The sequence below is a fragment of the Manacus candei genome, unplaced genomic scaffold (genome assembly GCF_025592945.1).
Source record: "Manacus candei isolate 608988 ecotype Guabito, Panama unplaced genomic scaffold, ASM2559294v1 h1tg000016l, whole genome shotgun sequence".
NCBI lineage: Eukaryota > Metazoa > Chordata > Aves > Passeriformes > Pipridae > Manacus > Manacus candei.
Genome location: NW_026138064.1, coordinates 1,004,095 through 1,025,646, shown reverse-complemented (window position 1 = coordinate 1,025,646; position 21,552 = coordinate 1,004,095). Strand labels below are relative to the sequence as shown.

The window sequence follows — 21,552 nt, the reverse complement described above, 5'->3', positions numbered from 1 at the left end:
CGACTTAGTATTTAGCTGAAACAAAAGTATCATATGTCCTTTGAGAAAGATTGAATGGCATCACAATGACAAACATTTCAGGCAAGGGGCCTGAAGCAAACTCAACATGCAGCATCCTTCTGAACTCTGAATCTCCCATTAGGAACTGGACTAGGCGAAAGGTACACAGTTCGACTTGCATTTTGTGGCAGCACTTGGACTCTACTCAGAAACTATTGCTCCGTCCTAATGTCCAGGCCAGGAGATAGGGGGATCCAGCTCTAAAAATAGTGTGCTGTAGCTAAGTGGAGAAGTTCCAGGAGTGAATGATTACCAGGAAAAGAAATAGGTTACTTTTCTCCTATTTCCAGGACATGGTCTGGAGGTCAGGTGGAACATGCCTGACACTGTGCCTTTGCAAGTGGCTTTCACTATAAACATCAAAATCTAGGAGCTGAAATCCACAGTAACGGTCATACTGTGCAAATCCTGGTAACTGCTAAAGTGTCTGTGGATCTCTGAAAGGGGATTCCACTCAAAATGCAAAAAACTTGGGAAGTCTGGTCTCTGTGGCACTAGGAACAGCTGTCCTCCTGCAGCACTGGCCTACCGAAAATCTACATTTGCCTCTCTGTGGAGTTGCCCATAGCCATGCACCTAGAGTCACAGGAATTGATTCAGATCAGCAGCATTGGCCTGGCCAAAGTTGTTTTCCTTTGGAAAAACATTGTTGGGTGGCTGCCCAGCTTCACATGCTGCTTCTGGAGACCCTTCTTCACTGCAACTGGGCTTTGTGCTTCTAGCTGTGCTGTGGAAAGCTAAGATTATGGCGAGGTAGTGATACATTTCTATAAAACACAAAAAGGTTTAAATCTAGAAAGGAGTTAAAAAGTGCTAGGTACATGTTTAGCTAGATATTTGCCAGCAAATGTATTGATAAACATTGCAACACTGCCTCTCAATGCTCAAATGCTTAAGCAATTGTAAACCTCCTGCTGTTCTGTACACTTAAGGACAGCTGATGTGGAAGAGCCACTACTTTTACCTCCTAGTGTAGCTCAGTTTTGTACATGCACTCCGGTATTTATATTAAGAAATAAGAAACATCCACATTTAAAAAATCAGATCTCATGTAATAAAACTCTGGTAACTTCCAATATAATAATGCTGACAATAAAGCTAAGTTTAATTGTTAGAGGTGCGGGTCTGAAAATGTGAGATTTGGCCGTGTGTGTCCCCTAAATGGTGCTAATTTAAATTCTAACACTGTCACATAGCATTAGAAACGCCCTAAGAAGGGTTGTGCTGGTATTACAAAAAAAATAAAATAAAATATTGCTACTCAGCTACATGAAGCTTGTTCTGGTTTTGGCTTAGGGTAGAGTTAACTTTCTTCACAGTAGCCAGGATGGGGACACGTTTTGGATTTGCACAGAAAACAGCACTGAGAACCTAGAGGTGTTCTAGTTATTGCTGAGCAGAGCTTACATAGCATCAAGGCCTTTTCTGCTCCTTGTGCCACCCCACCAGTGAGCTGGCTGGGGGTACACAAGGGGTTGGGAGGGCATACAAGCAGACAGCTGACCCCAATTGACTCAAGGGATATTCTAGGCCATATGATGTCATGCTCAGCACATAGAGCCGGCGAAAGAAGGAGGAAGTGGGGGGTACATTCAGAGTGATGGTGTTTGTCTTCCCAAGTCACTGTTAAGGCATGATGGAGTCCTGCTTTCCTGGAGATGGCTGAACACAAGACTGTCCTTTGGAAGTGGGGAATGAATTCCTTGTTTTGCTGTGCTTGTGTCTGTGGCTTTTGCTTTGTTAAACTGTCTTTATCTGAAACCACACATTTTTGCACTTTTCCTCTTCCGACTCTACCCCATCCTGTTGGTGGGGGACTAAGAGAGCAGCTGTGTGGTGCTTAGTTGCCAGCAGAGGTTAACCAACAACAGATCTCCAAGCAGACAAGTGAAATGACAAGACAACCTTTTTCATGTTTCTTGTTGGTTTAAACCAGATCTCAAAGTTAACAGGGTTATCAATGGGGGGGAAATTAACCCTCAGTCTGCCTGGATTCTTCACCGATAAGAAACTCAAAATTAAGCTAATATGCTCTATTTCGGAGAGAAGTTTCTATTTTTATTATGTAGGATGTTGGATTAGATGTTTTGTGTTGCCCACATTAGCAGCTGCATCACTGAAGGGAAGGTACAGTCCTGTGGGAACACAGTGGTTGCTAGTACCCTGGACACCAATGGAGAGGCACAGGCAGGCTGGCTGCTCAAGCCCCTGGTTGTTTGCCTGATGAACCTTCTCTTAGGTCATATGACACATTGATCTTGAAGGACAATGAGAATCCATTTTGCACATGCGTGGTATGCGGAAGGGAGATGCCACACCACCGGCACACTGGAGACACTCAACAACCTGTGCAGGGCACAGGTGGACATGCCCACATCTGCTCACCTCCAAGGGAACAGCAAAGGGTACCTTCTACACCCCAACTCAACAAACCACTTTTCGAAGTCCCAGCTGCAAACTAGACCTTTGAAGTCACTCCCCAGTTTCCTCCTACCCCTCCAAAATGTGTGTTACCCCTAAGGGAAAGGACCAGACACCTGGAAACAGGGTTACTGCAGCTGCAATGCAATATAACACAGCATCCTGAAAAGGCATTTCCACATTCAGGAAACCACAGTTTCCCATCTGGGAGCCCGCCCCATGAGCTCACCAATGTAAACAAAAGGGGTAAAGGATCCCAAAACTAGACTCCCGTGGTACTTGGTGGTATAGTTCTAGAAACAGCTCTTCCCTATGTAGTTTGAGACAGGTAATACATGTGTTCTGTAGTAGATTCCTGTATTATGTGATCCTTGTGGTTTTTGTTTTATACATAGGTATGACATTTAAAACCTTTTTTTTTTTTTACAAAAGTTTATTTTCCACAAGGAAGAGCAATAGGAAAAATTAAACTGTTTTCCACATATCGTTTTCTTGAAACAGAGTCTACAAGGACATATTCAGCACCAAAACTAAAAACAAACAAAAAATACAAACAGCCATAGAATATAATCTATAAAGCAAACATTTAATATTGCACTTTGTTTCTCTAATGTTTGGATTTTACTTACTTTTTCCTAATTCAGATCAGAATTCTCTATCAAATACTGGGCTACAACTGTGAACCTCATGTTTTATAATGCTGAGAATTGACCAACATTTGTGGAAGAGTAATGCCTCTGAATAATGAACATAATTGAAACTGGAAGTCTTTATTTGATAAGCTTATACAATTTTTTGCTCTAATCAAAAAGGCTCTGATGCCATGTCAATTGCTATAATATTGGTCAATCCTGCTTTATATGCAATTTTCTATTATATTGTGGTAAGTACTTTAATGCTATGTATATCAGCAATTGTTCCCTAGTCTGTTAAAATAACAAAAAAGGAAAAAAAAGTAAAACCACCAAATGCCCTTTTACACCTACGATCCCATCAGCTTTTAAAATTGTCTGGTTGGAGAGGGTAGAAGGAAGGGACATCCACAAAATTGGCTTAGTAACATAAGACATAATCTAATTTCCTTCTCACCAATATTCCTGCTCAAAGCCCAAGCCTTTTAACTGAATCACTTAAAACGCGACTCATTTATATTTTATCACCCTGTTGTCATTTCTGAAACATGAATTATCCTTCATGTTCTCATAAAGGCCACTTATGGAAAAGCCTATTTTGTCGCATTGATGAAGCCTTAAAAACAAGGCAGAGGTTTTTAAGAATGAGCACCATGCAAAAACACCAGCCTCTCCTCTTCCACTCTGTGAGTTGTTTTATTGCACAAGGAGATAAGTATTTGATAGATTACATCTTGATTTGTTTAAGTAGTCAAGACCAGAACGGTGTCCCTTTGTCAGTGGTCTGTGTTACACGGTTTCTGAAAAGGAAAGTTGACTTCCATTATATTTCTCTAGCCTGTAAGTGCTGGTATTCACATTAGCACATCTAATGGCTCCCTTGCACTCTTTCTCTTCGGGCACACTCAAGGGCAAGTGCTCTTTCCACATAATTTCTTGCATTTTGAATGAATATACAGTAAAACTCACTGTTCTCTTTGTTTTAAAGCTCTTGAGAGTACCACATTAAGATGTAATCGTGGAAGCAATTCCAGATAACTTGCATCTAAGTATGGCTGGTAACACTGATCCTTCCCAGTTTAATTATACTTCTAATCTTTTACAGTATCATAAACCCTGAAGATAATACAAAGTGCACAAACTGAGCTCTTAGCATAATACAAGCTTTTCCTGCAGTTTGAAATATACTTTCTACTAGACTTATTATATATAGAATTTTTGGTGATTAAGTAGCTATATATAAAAATAGATTTACTTTCCCTTCCCATCCCTACCTACTTGAGATATTGATCTGTCTATGAATCCTAGACAGTGTATGACTATTTCCTTTTAAAATTTTTTTGAGGAAGAGCTGATGTCTGCTGGTGCTGCTTTCATTTGTGCCTTTTTTTTTTTAGAGCTTCACAACTTGAACATCTTTTTTTATAATGCAGAAAGAGAATGGGAATGAGGGTGGGTTTTGTAACTTTTGTGTATGTCCCTATTCCAGATCTCCCTCTCGAATAAAGAACAAAAACGAAATACAAATACAAAACAAAAAAGAACTTAACAGTGCAATGTAACAAAACAAATAGCATTCCAACAGTTTGGCAAGTGATGAGTTCACCTGAGATTAAGTGATTTTTAGGCAGTCTGTAACAAAATGCTGCTTTGCGATAATAGTAGAAAGGCAACAAATTCTTAAAAGAAATCAAGAAGATATACAATCTTGATGAAGTCTATTAGTTTCTGTCTATTAACTCTTCATCCCCCACCCTATCCCCACATCTGTTGCTTATCTACTACAGTAGGCTGCAAAACATAAAGCAAGAAGGATTGGCTTGAAGGCATTTGATGTTTGTAAATAAATCCACAATAGGATCCAAGCTGAAGAGGTGATACATGATCAGCCTACTAGGACAATTCTGAGCATGTGCATATGCAGGTAAAGTCCAGGCTACATTAAATTAAAAAAAAAAGAAAAGTCAGTGCATTTGTCAAAGTCTGTTGCTGTTGGTTTGTTTGTTTTTGTTTGTTTGGTTGGTTTTTTTCCTTTTTTTTTTTTTTTTGTCAAAGCTTTCTTTTGCTCCTTATTGTGCGGACCACAAACAAATAAGAAAGGGGTAACAAAAGTCCGGCATAAATGAGAAAAAGCTGTAGTGACACTGAACCGCACAATGTAAGCAATAAGCATGTGCAAATTTCCAAATCATAAGAGGAAGCCATCCCTCTCTTAACATGTTTGAGTGTTTGGACACACATGACTGTAGGTTAGTAAGGCTGCTCCTAGTATGTGCCAGTATTTAAGAGGGAGGGGGGAAAGCTCAGGTCTTCAAGCATGTGGAGCAGTCCTACAGTGTTACTGCAGGCTTCAAAGCATGATCACAGGTTGTTTTCATTTATTCACCATACAGGCAAGAGCAAAACCACTTTCTCTGAAAGCGTCTCCACTATGATGCCTTGACCTTCAACACGGTAGGTATGGTTCAAAACCCAAGTCAAGTCAGCTTCTTATGGATTCCTTCAACGAGAGGGGCAAGATGGTCTGTCGTCTGTGGTTTGATCTGGGTTTGGATCAATCTAAACAAAAGAGGGAAAGAACCCAACAACCCAAGTTATTTTTAGCCAATTGCTAGAAAATAAACCAATCTGAATAAAAACCCACCAAAACTGATGAGTCTAAGACAATCAGTGATAAATGGAATTCCTAATCCAAAGGTTATTCAAGTAACTGAAATACCTCTACACAGTTAGGCAAACTTCCAACAACAAACTAGTAACTTAATGGAAAACTTTAAGCTACAGGTTGATGGCAATTTAAAGATAAGCACAAAGAAGTAATTAAAAAATTGGGAAATCCTGTTTTAGTAGCACAGAAATATTTTAATTTATTTATTGTACACAAAAAGACAACCTGGCTCATCACTAAACATGTAACTTAAAACATTACATTGATTTCAAAAGACGTTTTGCTTAGAAAGGCACAAAACCTCTTTCTACTTAATTTATAGGTAATTAATCCTCAAAGACCCCATAAAATGTCTTGTAAGTTCATGTGTTCCACACATTACGTCTTCTTCCTTTCTACAAAAGGAATGGGTGAAGAACACGCTAACTTAATGGTAAGTCTAGTATATAGTTTGGTCAGTTAATTTTAGAAAGCCATTTTTTAGGACAAAGTAAAGGCTTCTTTCTAAATCTCTAAACAAAAGGGCCTGAGTTGTATTCTAGTGTTAAGCTATGGAAGAGTTTTCAGATAAGACTCCAGCAGACAAAAAACACATCACTCACTGCCCACTCAATCACTTAATGGCAGGTAAGTGTTACAAGAGGAAAAGACAAAAAATCAAGAGTGCGTGAAAGCCAGGCAAGTTTTAGCCAAAGGACACTATTCTGTCCTATACCACTTCTTTTCTCTCAAAAAATATGAACATAGAGAGCTTTTGAAGTCATGTCCCAGTTACTCAGCGGCTTTCACAGAACTTAAAACTGCAGACAGAAATGTTGAAACTGTGCATTTAGAGAAACCTAAATCAGAAAGAATACCTTTGCAACTTCTCTACATAGAACCTCTGAAAGCAATAGATACACAGAACCTGAAATAAACAGTACTTTTATAAAGTAGAGGTGAAAAACATTAGCAGGTTGTGCATCTATACACTCAAAATGTTGGTGTTCATCAATGCATGTATTATATATATAATGCAAGGTTTTAACGAAGATGCCCAGAGGGTGCATAACAGCTTGGAAATTTCTACAAAGTGTTAGAATAGTGAAGAATCCTGAAAAATTATTGATGCAATTTACCTGCACTTTGCTAAAACAAAGTTTCCTTATCCTATGTTCATAATTTTAATTATTCTTCCTGTTTTTTATAAAGCAGAAACACTTTCCTACATTTTTTCCACACAATCAGAAAAACATTGAATTCGTGATTATATTCTGAGGTACCTACTTCTGAATAGAGGGGCGGAGGCAGAAAACGGAACTCCTGGATATATGCAAACAATGGTCCTGGAAGTGCCCTCTCAAAGTCATCACAAGCACCTAAGGGTGCAAGGCTGGACTGTCGTTGTTCCTCTGTGACCACTTCTGCATAGCTTGGAGGTGCTGCAGGGAAAAGGCACACGCAGTTCGAACAACAAGTTCTTATGCATGTCAGAACATACAACATGATAAATATTAAAACTTTTATCATTGTAAAGTGTAAAATGCAGGTAGATAAGTAACTTCAGTGATTTTTCCAGTTCTTGAACATTGAAAGGGAGGGTAGGCTGTTATGGTTTACTTTAAGACTATGCTCAAATCCAACAGCAGACTGACTGTTTATTGTGGTTAAATATCTCTTAAAATTTAATGCATACTCAAAATACTGAATTTCTGTACAGGTAGGAATATTAGCATATTGCATTTCTTTGGGCTCCACAAATCAGTCTGAGGTTTGCACACAAAAAACCCCAGGTACTTATATGCAAAAAGAGGGAAAGAGATACAGAGTTTCTCCTTTGACAAATGATTCCCACTGCAATGGATTACACTATCTTTTCACAAAGCCTTGGATACTAAGGATGGTAAAGGTCGCATGCCTTAACTGCTACTTTGACAGGTTACAATGCCTTACAATCAAGAATGCAATTAGGATACTGCAGGCAGGATTAATTCTGCCCAAGTACAATGGCATTCCATGCTTTTGCTTGTGCCAGTGTCCAAGCAGCTGGATTCTACTGCTTGTCCCCAAGAGAGGAAGACAGGGAGGAAACTCTGTTCTTCTACACAGGACAAGCAGGTGGTAAGGAAACATCCACAAGGGATTTCCTGTGGGCTTTATTATGAGGGATGTAATTTGTGTCTGTTTGCATGACAGCAATGAATAAAGCAGACAAAAATCAAAACAGACTTGTTTTGTCAGGTTACCTTCTGGTCTTTCAGGCAGCGTCAGACCAAGCCAATTCATGTTCATGCTACACTGGCTGCTCACACTTGATGTTCTGCTGCCAAATGGGTGTAGAGGAATGGTGCCAATGACCAGTGGTAAGTTGAGGAATAAATCCATGGCGCCCGGAATATCAACATATACCTAAAGAACATCAAAGAGGTGTATGATTAAAAATAGGTTTGTACCTGCACTTCATAATTATTAGACTAAAGTCTCCACCCATGGAATTCTTCACAAGGAACTGAAGTTTTTGTTTGTTTGTTTTGGAGCCAATGTCCCTAGAGAGATAAAAAGCTCCCCAAGTCAAAAGCAGCTAAAGATTCTTAACACAAGCCCTCACTTGGAAATGTTGCCTACTCATAACACATTTGCTTATCTGACATGGCACAACTGCTTTATAGAACATGCAAGATTTAAATTGAATTTATTTACAGAATTTCTGTCAGGACGCTAATGGTAGGTTATGTATTTCTTTTCTAACTAGTTAGCAGCACACAATCTTTTGCTAAAAATCTGCAAGGAATAACGGAAACTACTCATGCTCAAGTGAAACAAACCACCCAACATACCATCAGTGAATACTCCACACGAATTATACTACAGTCAAGGATTGAAGGGGAAACAGGTGGAATTTTCAACTGTTTGCCATTCCAGGTTTCCGTTTTGCCAGATGACAAGGATTCCCCGCGCAGGTTGGCAACAAGCTGTTTGACTTCCTTCATTTTTCCTTTGGCATAAAATGCCTGTGTTTGGTAAATGGCTGCCTTTGGCACCACCACACGGGAAGAGCAGTTCTCAATCTCAGCAAAGATCTGAATTGACTCACCTGAAACAAAACAATTTCATGTTCTCTTTATATTTGCATGACAACTGAAGCAAATTGCCACATACTGTGTATTGTTGTAATGCGCTAGCAATGCTCTAGACTTTGAACAACACCTACTGATGTTAACAGGAATAAGGTCAGCATGAGATACTTCTGGCAGAAAAATGCACAGGTCTAATAGAAGCAGATGCCCTTTGACAATCTGGAGACATAGCAAATTAACCAAGCGAGTTGTTTAGAAATAGCAAGCTTGATGAATGCAAACTGAGGTGGTAAGAATAGTTAAAATGTTTCTTTTATATAACAGCGGTTAAGTACAAAGTGTCATTTTAAAAGGGAAGGAAAAACATTTCCTATAATTACTTCTGTTACATACCTGGGGTGTAGCCCTTCCTTTCAATTTTGGCACTTAAGGATATTGGGCCTGAGGTACAAAACCAACAACAGAGAGTTTTTTCTTTTGTGCCTGCTTGGGGTGACTGCAAGAAAAAAAACAACATTGTCCATTCAATTGAGAGCTCCATGACTCTTTTAACTATTCTAATCAAGACCAAAAATTATTTTAATAATGTACTTATTACACATTTTGATAAGCATAGCTAGTTTTATTTAGAGGAAGAATTCTCAAGCAAAATGCACTAAGCAAACTGTAAAGTGTATTCTAATTCCATACTAACATTGCTTTTTTTGTTAGACTTCATACTACAGTCACATTTAGAACAGGTTTTTATACACAAATAAATGAAGCATAGCTTAAGAAAAGGTTTTATAGCCTATATATCTCAGCATACTGTTGGAAGAGCTTTTAATTTATCATTAAACTAGAAGGTCTTTTCAGTACAATAACTAAGAAACAATAACTAAGTTGAAATACTGTAACCTTGACTCCTGCTATTTCCTGTTGCAAAGAGATCCTGTTTCATCTATATTAAACAGACTTTGTTATTTTACAAGACACTAGGATTTAGGACTTGATCCAAAGCCCATTAAAGTCAAATGAGAGTCTTTTGATTTTAAGGGTATTTGTCCAAGACCAATGTCCCTTTGCAAGTCTGATTTTTCACCCATACACACAAGAAACCTATTTCAATGGACTTTGAGGTTTTCCACCCCCCCCCCGGTAAGGGGGCATCTGAAGAAGTGGGGGTGGGGAATGGAATTTTAGGCCAGATTGAAATCAAATCCTCATTGAAAGCAGTTGTGATACTGAAATTATTTTAATGAAATGACATTTCAGAAAAAGATTATAGAGAATTGTGATAATTTCTCCCCACTGTCAGAAAACTATCCATATGGAAATTATCAATTATGCACACCAGTATATATTTTTTACTTTGCATTTTTAAGTTAGCAGTCTGTCACAATTCTTGAAAATTTCACTGTTCCTTCTTTATTCAAAGTCAAAGAGGAACAGTTCAGTTCTCAAAATTTTCCTTCTTAACAATTTAGTATTATCAATTTAAATTGATAAAGCCATTTTACATATCTTAAAAGTGAAGCAACTCCAAGTACAGGAAAACATAGCTTTCAAAATATCAGAGTTGCTGAACTAATGAAATACTGAGATGATTGGCCATAACTAAAGTAGCAAATAAGTATTAGATAAAATTAGATGTGGATAGTATTTCAGTTACTATACTTCATTATTTTTTATGCCAGGAACAAAAAATGAATAATTCTGTCAATTCTTACCAGTAATGAAGGAGTGTTGATATCTATATGTTCAAAGACTGTAAATTCCTTCTTTAATTTTACTGGTAGAAACCAAGGCCTATGCAATTCGGCTTTCACCCAATAGCGCACACTGCCATGTCTGCCTTCGAATGAGGTAGCAAGTGGTCTGTGCAGGACACAAAGGTCAAAATTGAATTGATCAGGTCAGGGATTAGTATATAGAACTGCATTTTTAATGCACTGTAGTACTTAATGAAGAGTAACTTATTTGCAAAGTTTCCATATCTCAGAAAAATTCAAGATTAAAGATGGGAGAAAAAATCATCTCCAATTCATCCTACCGTAGTTTTGCATAGATTTTAAGAATCAATTAAAGAATTGTACTAGAAAATGCCAGGAGAGTACACATTTCCTTTAAACTGAAGAGGCTACTTTCACATCTAGAGTAAAGCATGCAAATTCAAGGCTAAAATTTGATTACCAACTTAAAATTAGCACTAGTATAAACCATTTTCAGTTTTGGATATTGCATTTTGTAAATCACTGTCTGTTACTTAACTTGGCCAGTAGCTCAGTATGAGGTTAACTTTAACTGTAACTCAGCGTTTTTGTAGTTAGTTTCACCCTAAAGCAGAGCAAATATTCCAACTTGGGAGTTCTGAAGACAGAGGCTATTTTGAGCACCTTCTAATTTTCCTCTACCTTGATGAGACCAGCTTAAAACATTTATAATACATAAGGATGTACATATACAAGCATATATATACGTACATATATATACACACATGAAATCATCAAGACTACTCTACTCTGAACTTTGATACATCAAGTAAGTCTATTTTAGGAGCTGGAAGAGAGATAATGTGGAAAGGTTTTCCAGACCTTTAAGCGTTACCTTTTTTACTAGTAATATCCTAAAAGGCAACACGAAGTATCTTTGTAGTTCAATATTTCCAATTAACAGTAGTTTTCCATAACTCTTCTTTTTCCATTTTACTACGTTTTGAATATACTGTTACATATACATTAAAAATAAATTATTTGCAAAGTTTCCATATTTTTCATAGGGAGTAATACTAGCCACGCTAGTGCTTTACTAGAATTATTCTTTCAGTTACAGGTTTGACTTGTCTATTTGCACATCTGACATGTTTATGTTTTTCCTCCTAATAATCAAATTAAAAAGATTTTCTAATCCGTCTCCAATGTTTCATTCTGCCTCATGTTCTGTAGGGCAAAAATCAGTCAGGATGGTGCACATCTTTCTGTTATTCTGAAGTTTAAGTCGATTTTGGAAGTATTCCATGGACATTAGTAAGTAAGTAGCGTAACCATGAAGTGTCAAAGTTAAAGCTTTTAATATCACCCTTTTTCAGTATTATCAAAAACTGGTTTAATAGTTATTCCTTCAGGTCACTTAAAAAGAACCTGTACTTTGACCAATACTTGTGATATTTTGCTGGCTGGTTGTTTCACTACAAGCTCAGCATTTCATGTTCATGTATATGATATTTTGGGGTGGGGTTTTTTTAATGCCCCTTCCAACTCAAGCGAAAATCAGTATTAGCCTTACTTCTTCTTGTAGTTGAGATTTTCACACAATGCTAACTTGCCTTTAAGGTCTTCATAGTAAATGTTACTGGAATAGTGTAGAAGTTCTGTGCTGTACACTTTGAAACTGACCTGTAAAGCGTTTATCATCTGCAGGTTCTGCTAAAACCACCACTTCCAATAAACAGCTTTAATATTAGGTAGTGAGCTATTCTGCATAACACACTGCCAAATTTCCAGTGACTTTCAAAACTTTAATGACTTCACTACTTGCCCTTTACAGCAAAAGGCTCCTTTTTCCATCCTTATTCAGACTCCTCCTTTTCCTGTGTATTTAATTTTATTGTAACTTGTATTTTAGCTCATTTCCATATTGTTAACCCTTCTATGTATAAATATTGCATCCACAATGTCTACATTACCCATTTCAGACAGTGATGGGGGAACAATCTTTATCTTAACACTTCTGCTCTCACTCTTGCTTCACCTGTGCTTTCTAAGGCAAATGGGATTAGGTATGGGAACTTTCTTACTTCTGCCCTTCCTTTCTGCATGAAAGGCCAGCCAGGGTACATACATCCTATTTGAGTACAAACAACCTTCTCTTTTGTTGAAATCTGGTTAAATTTGCAGCATCTCTTCCAGATGCATCTGTCCCAGACTGAGGCCAAACAATTCCACTCTGATCTTATTTCTAGTTCTGCTGGTCTGGATAGCTCCAGTAAATGGCCGATTGAGTTAGAAGGTATCTCAGCTACTCTGCAGGACTCCAGTGGCAGTTCAAATTCCACTCCCTCCTCTTTGGAAGGGGTAGTAGATTGGAATACCTAAAAAGTCAGTAGGACTTGGTCAAAAGAAAGTGAGCAACTGGGCAGCAATGAACCTTTTTGTGGCAGCTATAAAAAGAACGTGTATCAGTGTAAAAGCAACCTCTTCAGTGTAACAAGAGTATGTTCTCTGCTGCATGTTGGAGCACAATTCCTACTACCATTGAAAAGGTTTCCCCTCCACCCACAGCAGGAGTTTTGGTCAGGTGGGTGGGCAGCAGGGCCTGAGGACTGTGTGGGGGTACTTACGTCTGTGGAAGCTCGAAGCTGAATGCATATTCATGCCTTCCCGAAAGGATGGTGTGAAGGCCTTCTTCTGAGTTGTCATCATCTAGAGGAGAGAAAAACCAACATGCTATTCCACCTGCACACATTTCATATAAGGCATGGGCTTCTCTTCCAGAATAAAAGAGATTTTCACACACATTACAACACTTAAAAGAACGTGATGCACCAGAAACAAGGCCTTCCAGTCCATTGGTTATTAACTGCTGGAATGCAGGGAGAACTCTGACCAACAGAAAGGCAGGCAAGATTGCCACATTCACTTTACAAAGAAGCAGAAAAATTTGTTTTAATTTATAAACCCGCCTCTGAACACTGACACAGTTTCAACTGCTGCCATTTCAAGGCCTGCATGTAAGATCTGTAATGGAAATCATGCTGCTTTCCACAGCAATTGCTAGCCAGAATGAACCAGAGATGGCTCTGTAGCAGCATTAACTGTACCAAGTCTGCTGCTTAAGATTAAATGTAGTAATTCAGCTTCTTTGTATCTCCAGCCTGGCAACGGTGTCAGGCCGTTAATCATAAAAAAGTGTGAGAACGGAATAACAGTGTACAAGCACCACCAGGAAAGCACCAGACAAAGTCAGGGACACAGAAAATGGCAGGCTGCCCGATTAACACTGTCTAGAGCTAAGTTTTTTTTGTTTGTTTGTTTGTTTTTTTTCTTTTTTGGGAGGTTTAACTTGATCTTGCTTAGACAGCAAGACCCAGACATTTGCTGGTTTTCTGCCAGGAACGCTGTCCCTTGTTTATGGTCATGGTCATGATTACTTTATATGCTACAAGAAAACTGACATTTATTCTGAGATAAGACCAGAAGAACGCTGACTTGGTCAAAATAGAAAGTTTTGTACAAAATAACTGAGCACCTTACACATAAAAATGGCTGGAATAATAAATGGAGATATAGCGAGACAAAGTGAAAGGGAAGAGCATATGTGTAGCAGTCTTAAGCGCTAATGGAGGCACGCAGGAGGGTTGTAAGTTCCCATTGTCCTACAGAAGCACCGATGCTCCACTTCCTACAGTGCAAACATTGAAAATCCTAAGTGAAATAATAATAATAAAAAAAGAACAAACAGCAAAAAAAAATATTAAAAAAAAAAATCCCCTCAGCAAGATGTGGACATAAACGCACTTTCAAGCACGAAGCATTACCCAACACAGGTCAGCAAAACGCGCTGAAAGGGCGGCATAACGTATCGCCATAAGGGTATGTGTGTGTGAGTTTTTAATTTTTTTTTTTTTTAAAGAACATATTTTTTTTTTTCAACGTTGTTCCGAGGGTAGGGGGCAGCGGCGCTGTCGGCTGCGGCTCCGCTCCCCACAGCCTGGCTCCCTCCCCCCCTTTCCTGCCAGCTCAGCAGTCCCGCCGCGGTAAACAAGTGCTGAGCTGTCAATCAGCGCGGGCTGGAGCCGGAGCCGGAGCCGACCGGCCTGAACCGGCGCGCGCGGAGCGCCGCCAGCCCCGCCGCTCGCAGGCACGCGCTGTGCGCTGTGCCCGCGGCCCTCCGAGGGCGGGCCCCGCCGCTCCCCGCCGGGACCCCTCCGGCGACAGGCCCGCGGCGGGGACCTTACTGGGCACAGCCCTCCCTCTCGGAGGGGCTTCGCCAGCCCGTCGGGGAGCGGCCGCTGCCCGCCCGGGGACAAGCAAGGGAACCTGCGCCCTTCGCCCCGAGGGCAGCGCCCCGCCAATCAGCGACGGGCATCGCCTTAGCAACAGGGCAACAAACCGCGGCCGGCCAATCAGGGCGCGGCGGGGGGCGCGGCCGGGCCGAGGCTCAGCGCTCGGGGCGCTCATTGAAACGCGGCCGGCGGCGGCAGCTCCGCGGGGCGCGCGCTCATGCCACGGGCGGCTCCTGCCTGTCCGCACGTTCCTGGCACCCAGGAAGTTTCGCTCGGGCGAGTGATTTTTTTTTTGAGGCAGCAGCGACAGGAGAAGGGAGGGAGCCGCAAGTAAGTCACCTCGTTAGTGAGGTGTGCGCGAGGCATTAATTAAAGAATAAATAAATAAAGCCCCCAGCTCTGCTACTGAGTTAAGTTCAAGAATGGTGGGTGATGGGCTCAGTGCCGCCCAAAGCTGTTCAAAAAATTACATTTTTTTTCTTCCCCGAAAAAAGGAGAAATACCGCATCGCTGCAGTGACTATGATGCATATTTAAGAAAAAGAAAAGGTAAGCAGCACACAAAAAAATTACATAACAGGTTTTTAACATTATTTTATTGCGCTGGGGAATTAAGTCATCGTCACCACCTGACGCGTGCGGCCAATCTGCGCGGAGCTGGCGGCGCACCGCCCCCCCTCAGCCGGTCCCAAACAGGATTGAACCGCTTCGAACAAAGGCTGCGAACTTCGGGGGGGAAAAAAAAAACAACCAACCAAGAACCACACAGACCGCCCGGACCCCGGCGCTCCCAGCCCGCCGGGGACGGTGGTCTGCACTCCGTGGGGACACTGCGGCGGGTCGGGTGGGAAATGGGGGAGCAGGAGGTCCCGATCTCCCCAGTTTTGGGAGGGATGCTCCCATTACGCAACACCGCTTCCCCTCTTCCCCCCTTTTGCTACCTATCAAGGGCTTTTCGGACACATGGTTATACGGGGGTGACACTCCCCACCCCGTCCCGCCGACGGGGGTCCAAGGAAATTAAAGCGGTTTACAACGAGGGGGTAAAAGAAAATGAGAGGAAAAAAAAAATGACACGTGGGGTGGTGATATGTCAAAATAAGGAACAGAGAATCTTATTTGCCAATAACGAGCCTTCCTGAAAAATTCATTGTATTATTATCCCAGTAGCCTCAGCAAAACCCCGCATGTGTCAAAAAGTATGGTTTTTACGCTTTAATTGTGTTTTAGGATTTGTCAGGATTCTGCCAATAAAGTCGTGCGGTGCCTATCTGGCTCTGATTTTACGGCTGTCTTCCCCACGGACGGGCAAATCCTACTCAATATTAGCAAGGAAAAAAAGGCAGCACATTAAAAAAAAAGTTGTTAATAAATGGTCGCGCTGAAGGGCAGGTAGTTCAAAGGAGCCCTGCTTGCAGGTACTTTGCAGATGCATTGCCTATAACTCGCCAAGGTATGACCCTGGGCATGTCCTGCTCTCCACTGCATACATTAAAAAAGAGCAGGATAAACTGGGGTGATGCAGCGATGCGGGTTTTTCCCCCCCAAAGTAAAGCAGCATGATGAAGGGTAGCCCTTACCTCTCTCGTGGCCGATCAGGATGTCCTTATGGTTGAAATACTCCACTTCTTCGGTGTAGTTCTGTGTATAGGCAGTGTTGGATCCAGCATTCCTCGATTCAGTCCAACGCACTTTAGCGTGTCCCCTCGCGTGAATTTTGAGGGATTTCACCCTAATTTCCCCAGTTACTTCTAAACTGACCCTTCCTGAGACCGTGTCCCCGCTAGAGTACACGGGGACATTGCTGTCATTCAGACAGTCAAAGCTTATCGTCAGACTCTTCACCTTCCCCAGCACCATGGTTTTATAGCAAAGTGTACAAAAATAGTCTGTTAAAAAAAAAAGGAGGAGGAAGGGGGGGGGAAGGGAACCCAAAAACAAGCAACCCCGAACCCCTCGGGCGAAGGGGTGCGGTGGCGCGTACCTTACAGCCGGCTCATGGGGGCGGCGGGGAGCCCCGGCCCCAGCCCGGGCGGCGCGGGGGGAGCTGGTGCCGGCGCAGCGTCTCCCCACAAAGGCGCTCCCGGCACCGCCGCCGGCCCCGCCTTATAAGCCGTGCGACAAACAAGCGCAGCCGCGCATGCGCCGCCCCGCCCCCGCCCCGCCCCGCCGGGGAGCTCCCTCGCCCCGATGGGCCCCCGGGGGACACCGGGACACTGGGGAGGGGATGGTGGGGTTCGTGTGGGCCCCGAGCACCGACGGGGGACAGGCCTGAGCGGGGTGTTCTGCTGCTGGAGTCAGTAGCTCCAGGGGAGACGGCAGTATTCAAGCCTCTATAAAGAGATAAAAGTTAACAAACCTCGTTCTGAAACGGGCAAACTCTCCCTTGTATGTCTCCTCATTGGTTTTTTTGTTTGTTTTGGATTGGTTGGTTGGGGTTTTGTTTGTTTGTTGTTGTCGTTTTGTTGGGTTTTGTTCGTTTTGGGTTTTTTTTTGTTTGGTTTGGTTTTTTTTGTTTTGGTTTGGTGGGTTTTTTTTTTTTTTTTGTTGGTTTGGTTGTTTTTGTTCTTTTTGTTGTTGTTGTTATGGAAAGAGAAGAGTAAAGCTTGATAGGAAATTGTGGAAACTTATGGCAATAAATAAATAAAAATAAAAATACCCTAGCCTGCTGCATAAATCACAAATTGCATTGCCTGAGAATCCTCCCTGGAAACTTCTGCGAATTAGTACTGATTCATCTGAACTGAACTATTCTAGTATGGATGACTGCCCAAGTAATACAACTTGCATTGCCTGAGAATCCTTCTTGGAAACTTTTCCACTGTTGGGTTTTGTTTCTTTTTCATTCTTACTGCTTTTACCCAACCCTGTGTTGCTATTTCTCTAGTTAATGCTCTGGGTTTGGTTATTTGTGCTACATTAGCTAATTCCCCACAGACACAAAGCTTTCAGTGAGAATTATGATGGTGGTGGGTGACATCCCTGAAGCCACTGTGCTTTGGGGGTCTACACAGAGGAGCACCGCTAAAATTTCATATGAGCAGTTAAGTTTTGAAAGCATTTACCTATTCTTACTGTCTTTCTCAAGTAAAAGAAAAAAAAGTCATTCATATTTCCCTTGACCTGACACCTGGTGGATGTTCTTATGCTGCTTTTGTAGCCAAAGTTGTTAGAGTGAGTCTTGGGCAAAAATTAGGACTTTCTGTGGTTTTGCACCATCTTGTGGTACACTTTCATACATACTTAGCTCACAGAATCATAAAATCATTTTAGGTTGGAAAAGACCTTTAAGATCATTGAGTTCAGCTATAAAAAGAGTGTTTTACTCCTCTTCTGCCAATGCTTTTCCTATTGCTCTCATGCCTTCAGAGTCAGTTGGTCTCATGCATGTGTTTATTTGCACGTTTTTCCTCTTTCCTATAATTTCAAAGATAGCTGTGTCCTCCACGACTCATAGAAACCACAATTCCATGTTCTGAAGTTGTTGTAGGACATGTGAAAGCTGGCAGCCAGGCAATGGATGCAGCTTCCATCCATCAAGCTCGGGTCACAGCTCCTATCCTGCCACTTCTGAGGCGAATCTGCAGAGATGATGAAGAGCAGCTGCATTTTCCAGGGAGTCGAAAACCCAAATCTTGTTTTCCCAGTGGATATTCAACTGGATTTTTAAATTTACTTGTATCTAGATAGATAAGAAGGGGACTTTCCTACATAATTGGAGTATGTGTGACATGTTTTGTATACTGCTTGCATTTGCCTGTTCCAGAGTTGCTGCAGAGGAATAAAATACTTTGCCAAGGTACTGCAAACCCTTCCCTGTCTATCACCTGCAGACTTCATAGCCCTGACTTGCCTCAGTCTCACTAGAATCTCTGTCTTTTGCTGATCCATTTCTGGACACACAACTTGAGAATACCACAGGTGCTGTCAGGACAGGGGATGTGCACCAAGCATTTTGTGTGAGTAGGCTCTTAGGAAGATCATACCATTTGTGAGCTTGTGGGTCCTCTTCTAGGACTTCAGGTTTTTCCAATTTTCAGACATTTAGGAGCCCTGAACACTGAGCAGCAGACAGCTCTTTCTGTTCCTGGGTTGCTGTCTGGAAAGAAATGCAGTCAGTAGATGTTAGCACTGCTTGAGAACAGTTGAGAACACAACTGCTAAATCGAATTTTTATTGCAACAGTGAGACAGCTGCAATTTGGAGCAACTTTTTAGGGCTGCAGATATGGTCAAGCTTTCTTAGATAGTTTCGCAAACACATAAATGGAAATTAGTGGGACATTTGGACAGCCATACAATGAAAAATCCCACAGGCTTTGAAGCTCTCTAATTTCCATATATTGCTATGCTGTTGTTCTGAGCTAATTACAAAATATCCTTAGTGATCAGATGTGCTGATTTACACTGAAGTTGACCCAGTTTTCAAGACTATTAAAGTTTGGTGAAAAAAACCCCAGTTCCATATTCTCACTGCACTATGCACCAAAACATCTGCAGTAAGATCTGTTCTTGTTTGAAATAATGACTCTCCTTTTTCTAGCACCCAAATCAAGAAACTTTTTGGTTTTGTTTTTGCTTTTTTTTTTTTTTTCCAATACGTCTCTGTTAAGTGATCTCTAAACCACAAGTTTCTTTTTCTGCAGCCCTTCACCTGTGTTCTTTGGGTAAAGAGAAGGATTTGGAACAGCATTTCCCATATTGCAACCTGTTGATTGTTGTGGGTGCAGCTATAAACTCCAAAATCACAATATTTTGTTAATAATGTGGCAGTATTTACTATGTTAAATACTCATATTCCATTGATATAAGAAGTTCATCTCTGGCAGACACTTTCAGACCTGATGAATTTAGCAAAGACCTTTGAGTTCACCAGAACAGCTCAGAAATCAGCACACAAATTAAACAATCCATTTATTTTTCTCTTATATACTATATATGTAGTTATACAAAAATGTCCCTTTAGATCTGCCTTTTGCCCACTTCCACTTGGACCTGCCTGTACTGCCCAGTCACTCACCTCCTCCCCTGGCCAAGGCTCAGACTGGGAGTGATTCAGCCAGAATTATCTCCCACTATGTCTTTGAAGCTCTTCTTTCTGGTCCCATGCCAACCTGTTTCCAGCCACCTTAGATCACCACACATTGTCCATGGCTATATGTAATTTAAATCTGGACCACTGAACAGGCTGACATGATTTGGTTAAACCTGTGTTATGCATAATAAACTTTAGATTGACAGTTCTGAAGAATGATTTATATATGTGTATTTGTGGATTTTCCATCCTGCCAAAAGTCATACATACGCATTTAGGCTCTCTTTTCTTTTTAATACTTCTCTTAGTGTGCTATTCATTTTATATTCGTCCTTGTAAGTTATATATTTCGTGCCATCTTGTGGTAAAGAGGGTGAAGTGCCAGAGCTGCTTTTCACCACTCACTGGCCTCTCAGTTTCTGCAAAAGTGACTTTTTCTGTGAAGCCGTTTTGTCAGAATAAAAAATGTGACCTAATGGTACATCCATGCTGAAGACCACTCAAAATTCAGAGGTTAGGTCCCTTCAGTGTTTTTATCTAATCTGTCTTCTCACTGCACGCTTGATACTTGATAAATCTGCAGGGATGGGTGTGATGCACAATGATATTGGGAACAGTCATTATTTTTCCTAAAAAGCAAAGCCAGACAAGCTTGAAATGCTCTTCTGACTCATTAATCAATAGTGTTAATAGGAAGATCTAGTCTTTTCTCGTATCTCCTTAGAGACCATCCTGATGTATTTTCTGGTGTGACGTGGAGGCAATATTTGCCTCTCCATTTGAAGCTGTTTCACTATGCAGCAGAGAATGGGCTAGAGAGGGTGTCAAAGCAGATATTACCTGTTTTCTGATGGTTAAGGTGTTCATATTGAAGGGACAATACTGAAAAGTACATGCAGGCTTCAGAATGGTTTTTGTATTTCATGCAGTGAATGAATGGAATATGTGAAATATTCTCATAATGGACTAATTTCTGTTGTGTCTGATAACTGATCCATTCATAAAAATAAAAGAAATAAAATTTCCCCTCCTCATGCCTGTTGTGAGGCTACATTTGTGAAATATTGGCACATTAAGGTGTAGAATGGTGAGATAAATTGTCATGTTATGATACCTTTGATCTATGTACTGTAGCACTGAGGAGCTGTTTCCAAAACTCCTGGGTGCAAAAGGGATCCTTTTGGTCCCATTTTCACTGAATGGCTGTCTGAGCTGTGGTAGACGGAAGAGAAAATTTTGCTAAATGGCCTTACTTTGGGCTTTATTTCCTCCTCCCCTCTGACCCTTCCCCCCTCCCCCCCAATGATGCCAAGAAACTTGAGAGTTTGTGAAACTGGTTCCTGAATTTGAAGGAATCAGGATCTAGGAGCATCTTTCCCTGGTAATATCTGTATCCTTGCAGAATAGTATTTAGTATTGAGAAAGAATGTGTTTTTTATGATCATTCTGTTTTCAGAAGATACACACTGTCTAGAAAGTATTCAAACTCAAAACTCAAACTTTTTATTTTCAATTTTTAGTTGAGGTGTGTCTATTTTTTTTTTTTAACCTTAAAATGTTTTAGAGTAGCTTGGGTTCTGAGGTGTATTTACTATTAAAACCAGAGCTTGACTTATCTATTAATCACATTAAACCGAATGTTTGCTTTGAGAAATGACTGCTAGTGCTGGTAAACTGAGAAAACAAACAGCTAAACACG

The 21,552-nt window shown here is 40.9% G+C and overlaps 1 protein-coding gene across 1 annotated transcript; it reads right to left on the bottom strand.

The window, feature by feature from the left end:
- Nucleotides 1-2,893: 2,893 nt before the first annotated feature.
- Nucleotides 2,894-16,903, bottom strand: ARRDC3 (arrestin domain containing 3). The gene is made up of 8 exons (XM_051782672.1): nt 16,400-16,903; nt 13,156-13,237; nt 10,547-10,694; nt 9,231-9,333; nt 8,598-8,854; nt 8,007-8,169; nt 7,048-7,202; nt 2,894-5,672 (listed from the first exon to the last, which is right to left on the bottom strand). The coding sequence occupies exons 1-8, from the start codon at nt 16,677-16,679 to the stop codon at nt 5,616-5,618; spliced, it is 1,245 nt and encodes a 414-aa protein (XP_051638632.1). The 5' UTR covers nt 16,680-16,903; the 3' UTR covers nt 2,894-5,615.
- Between the last annotated feature and the right edge of the window lie 4,649 nt (nt 16,904-21,552).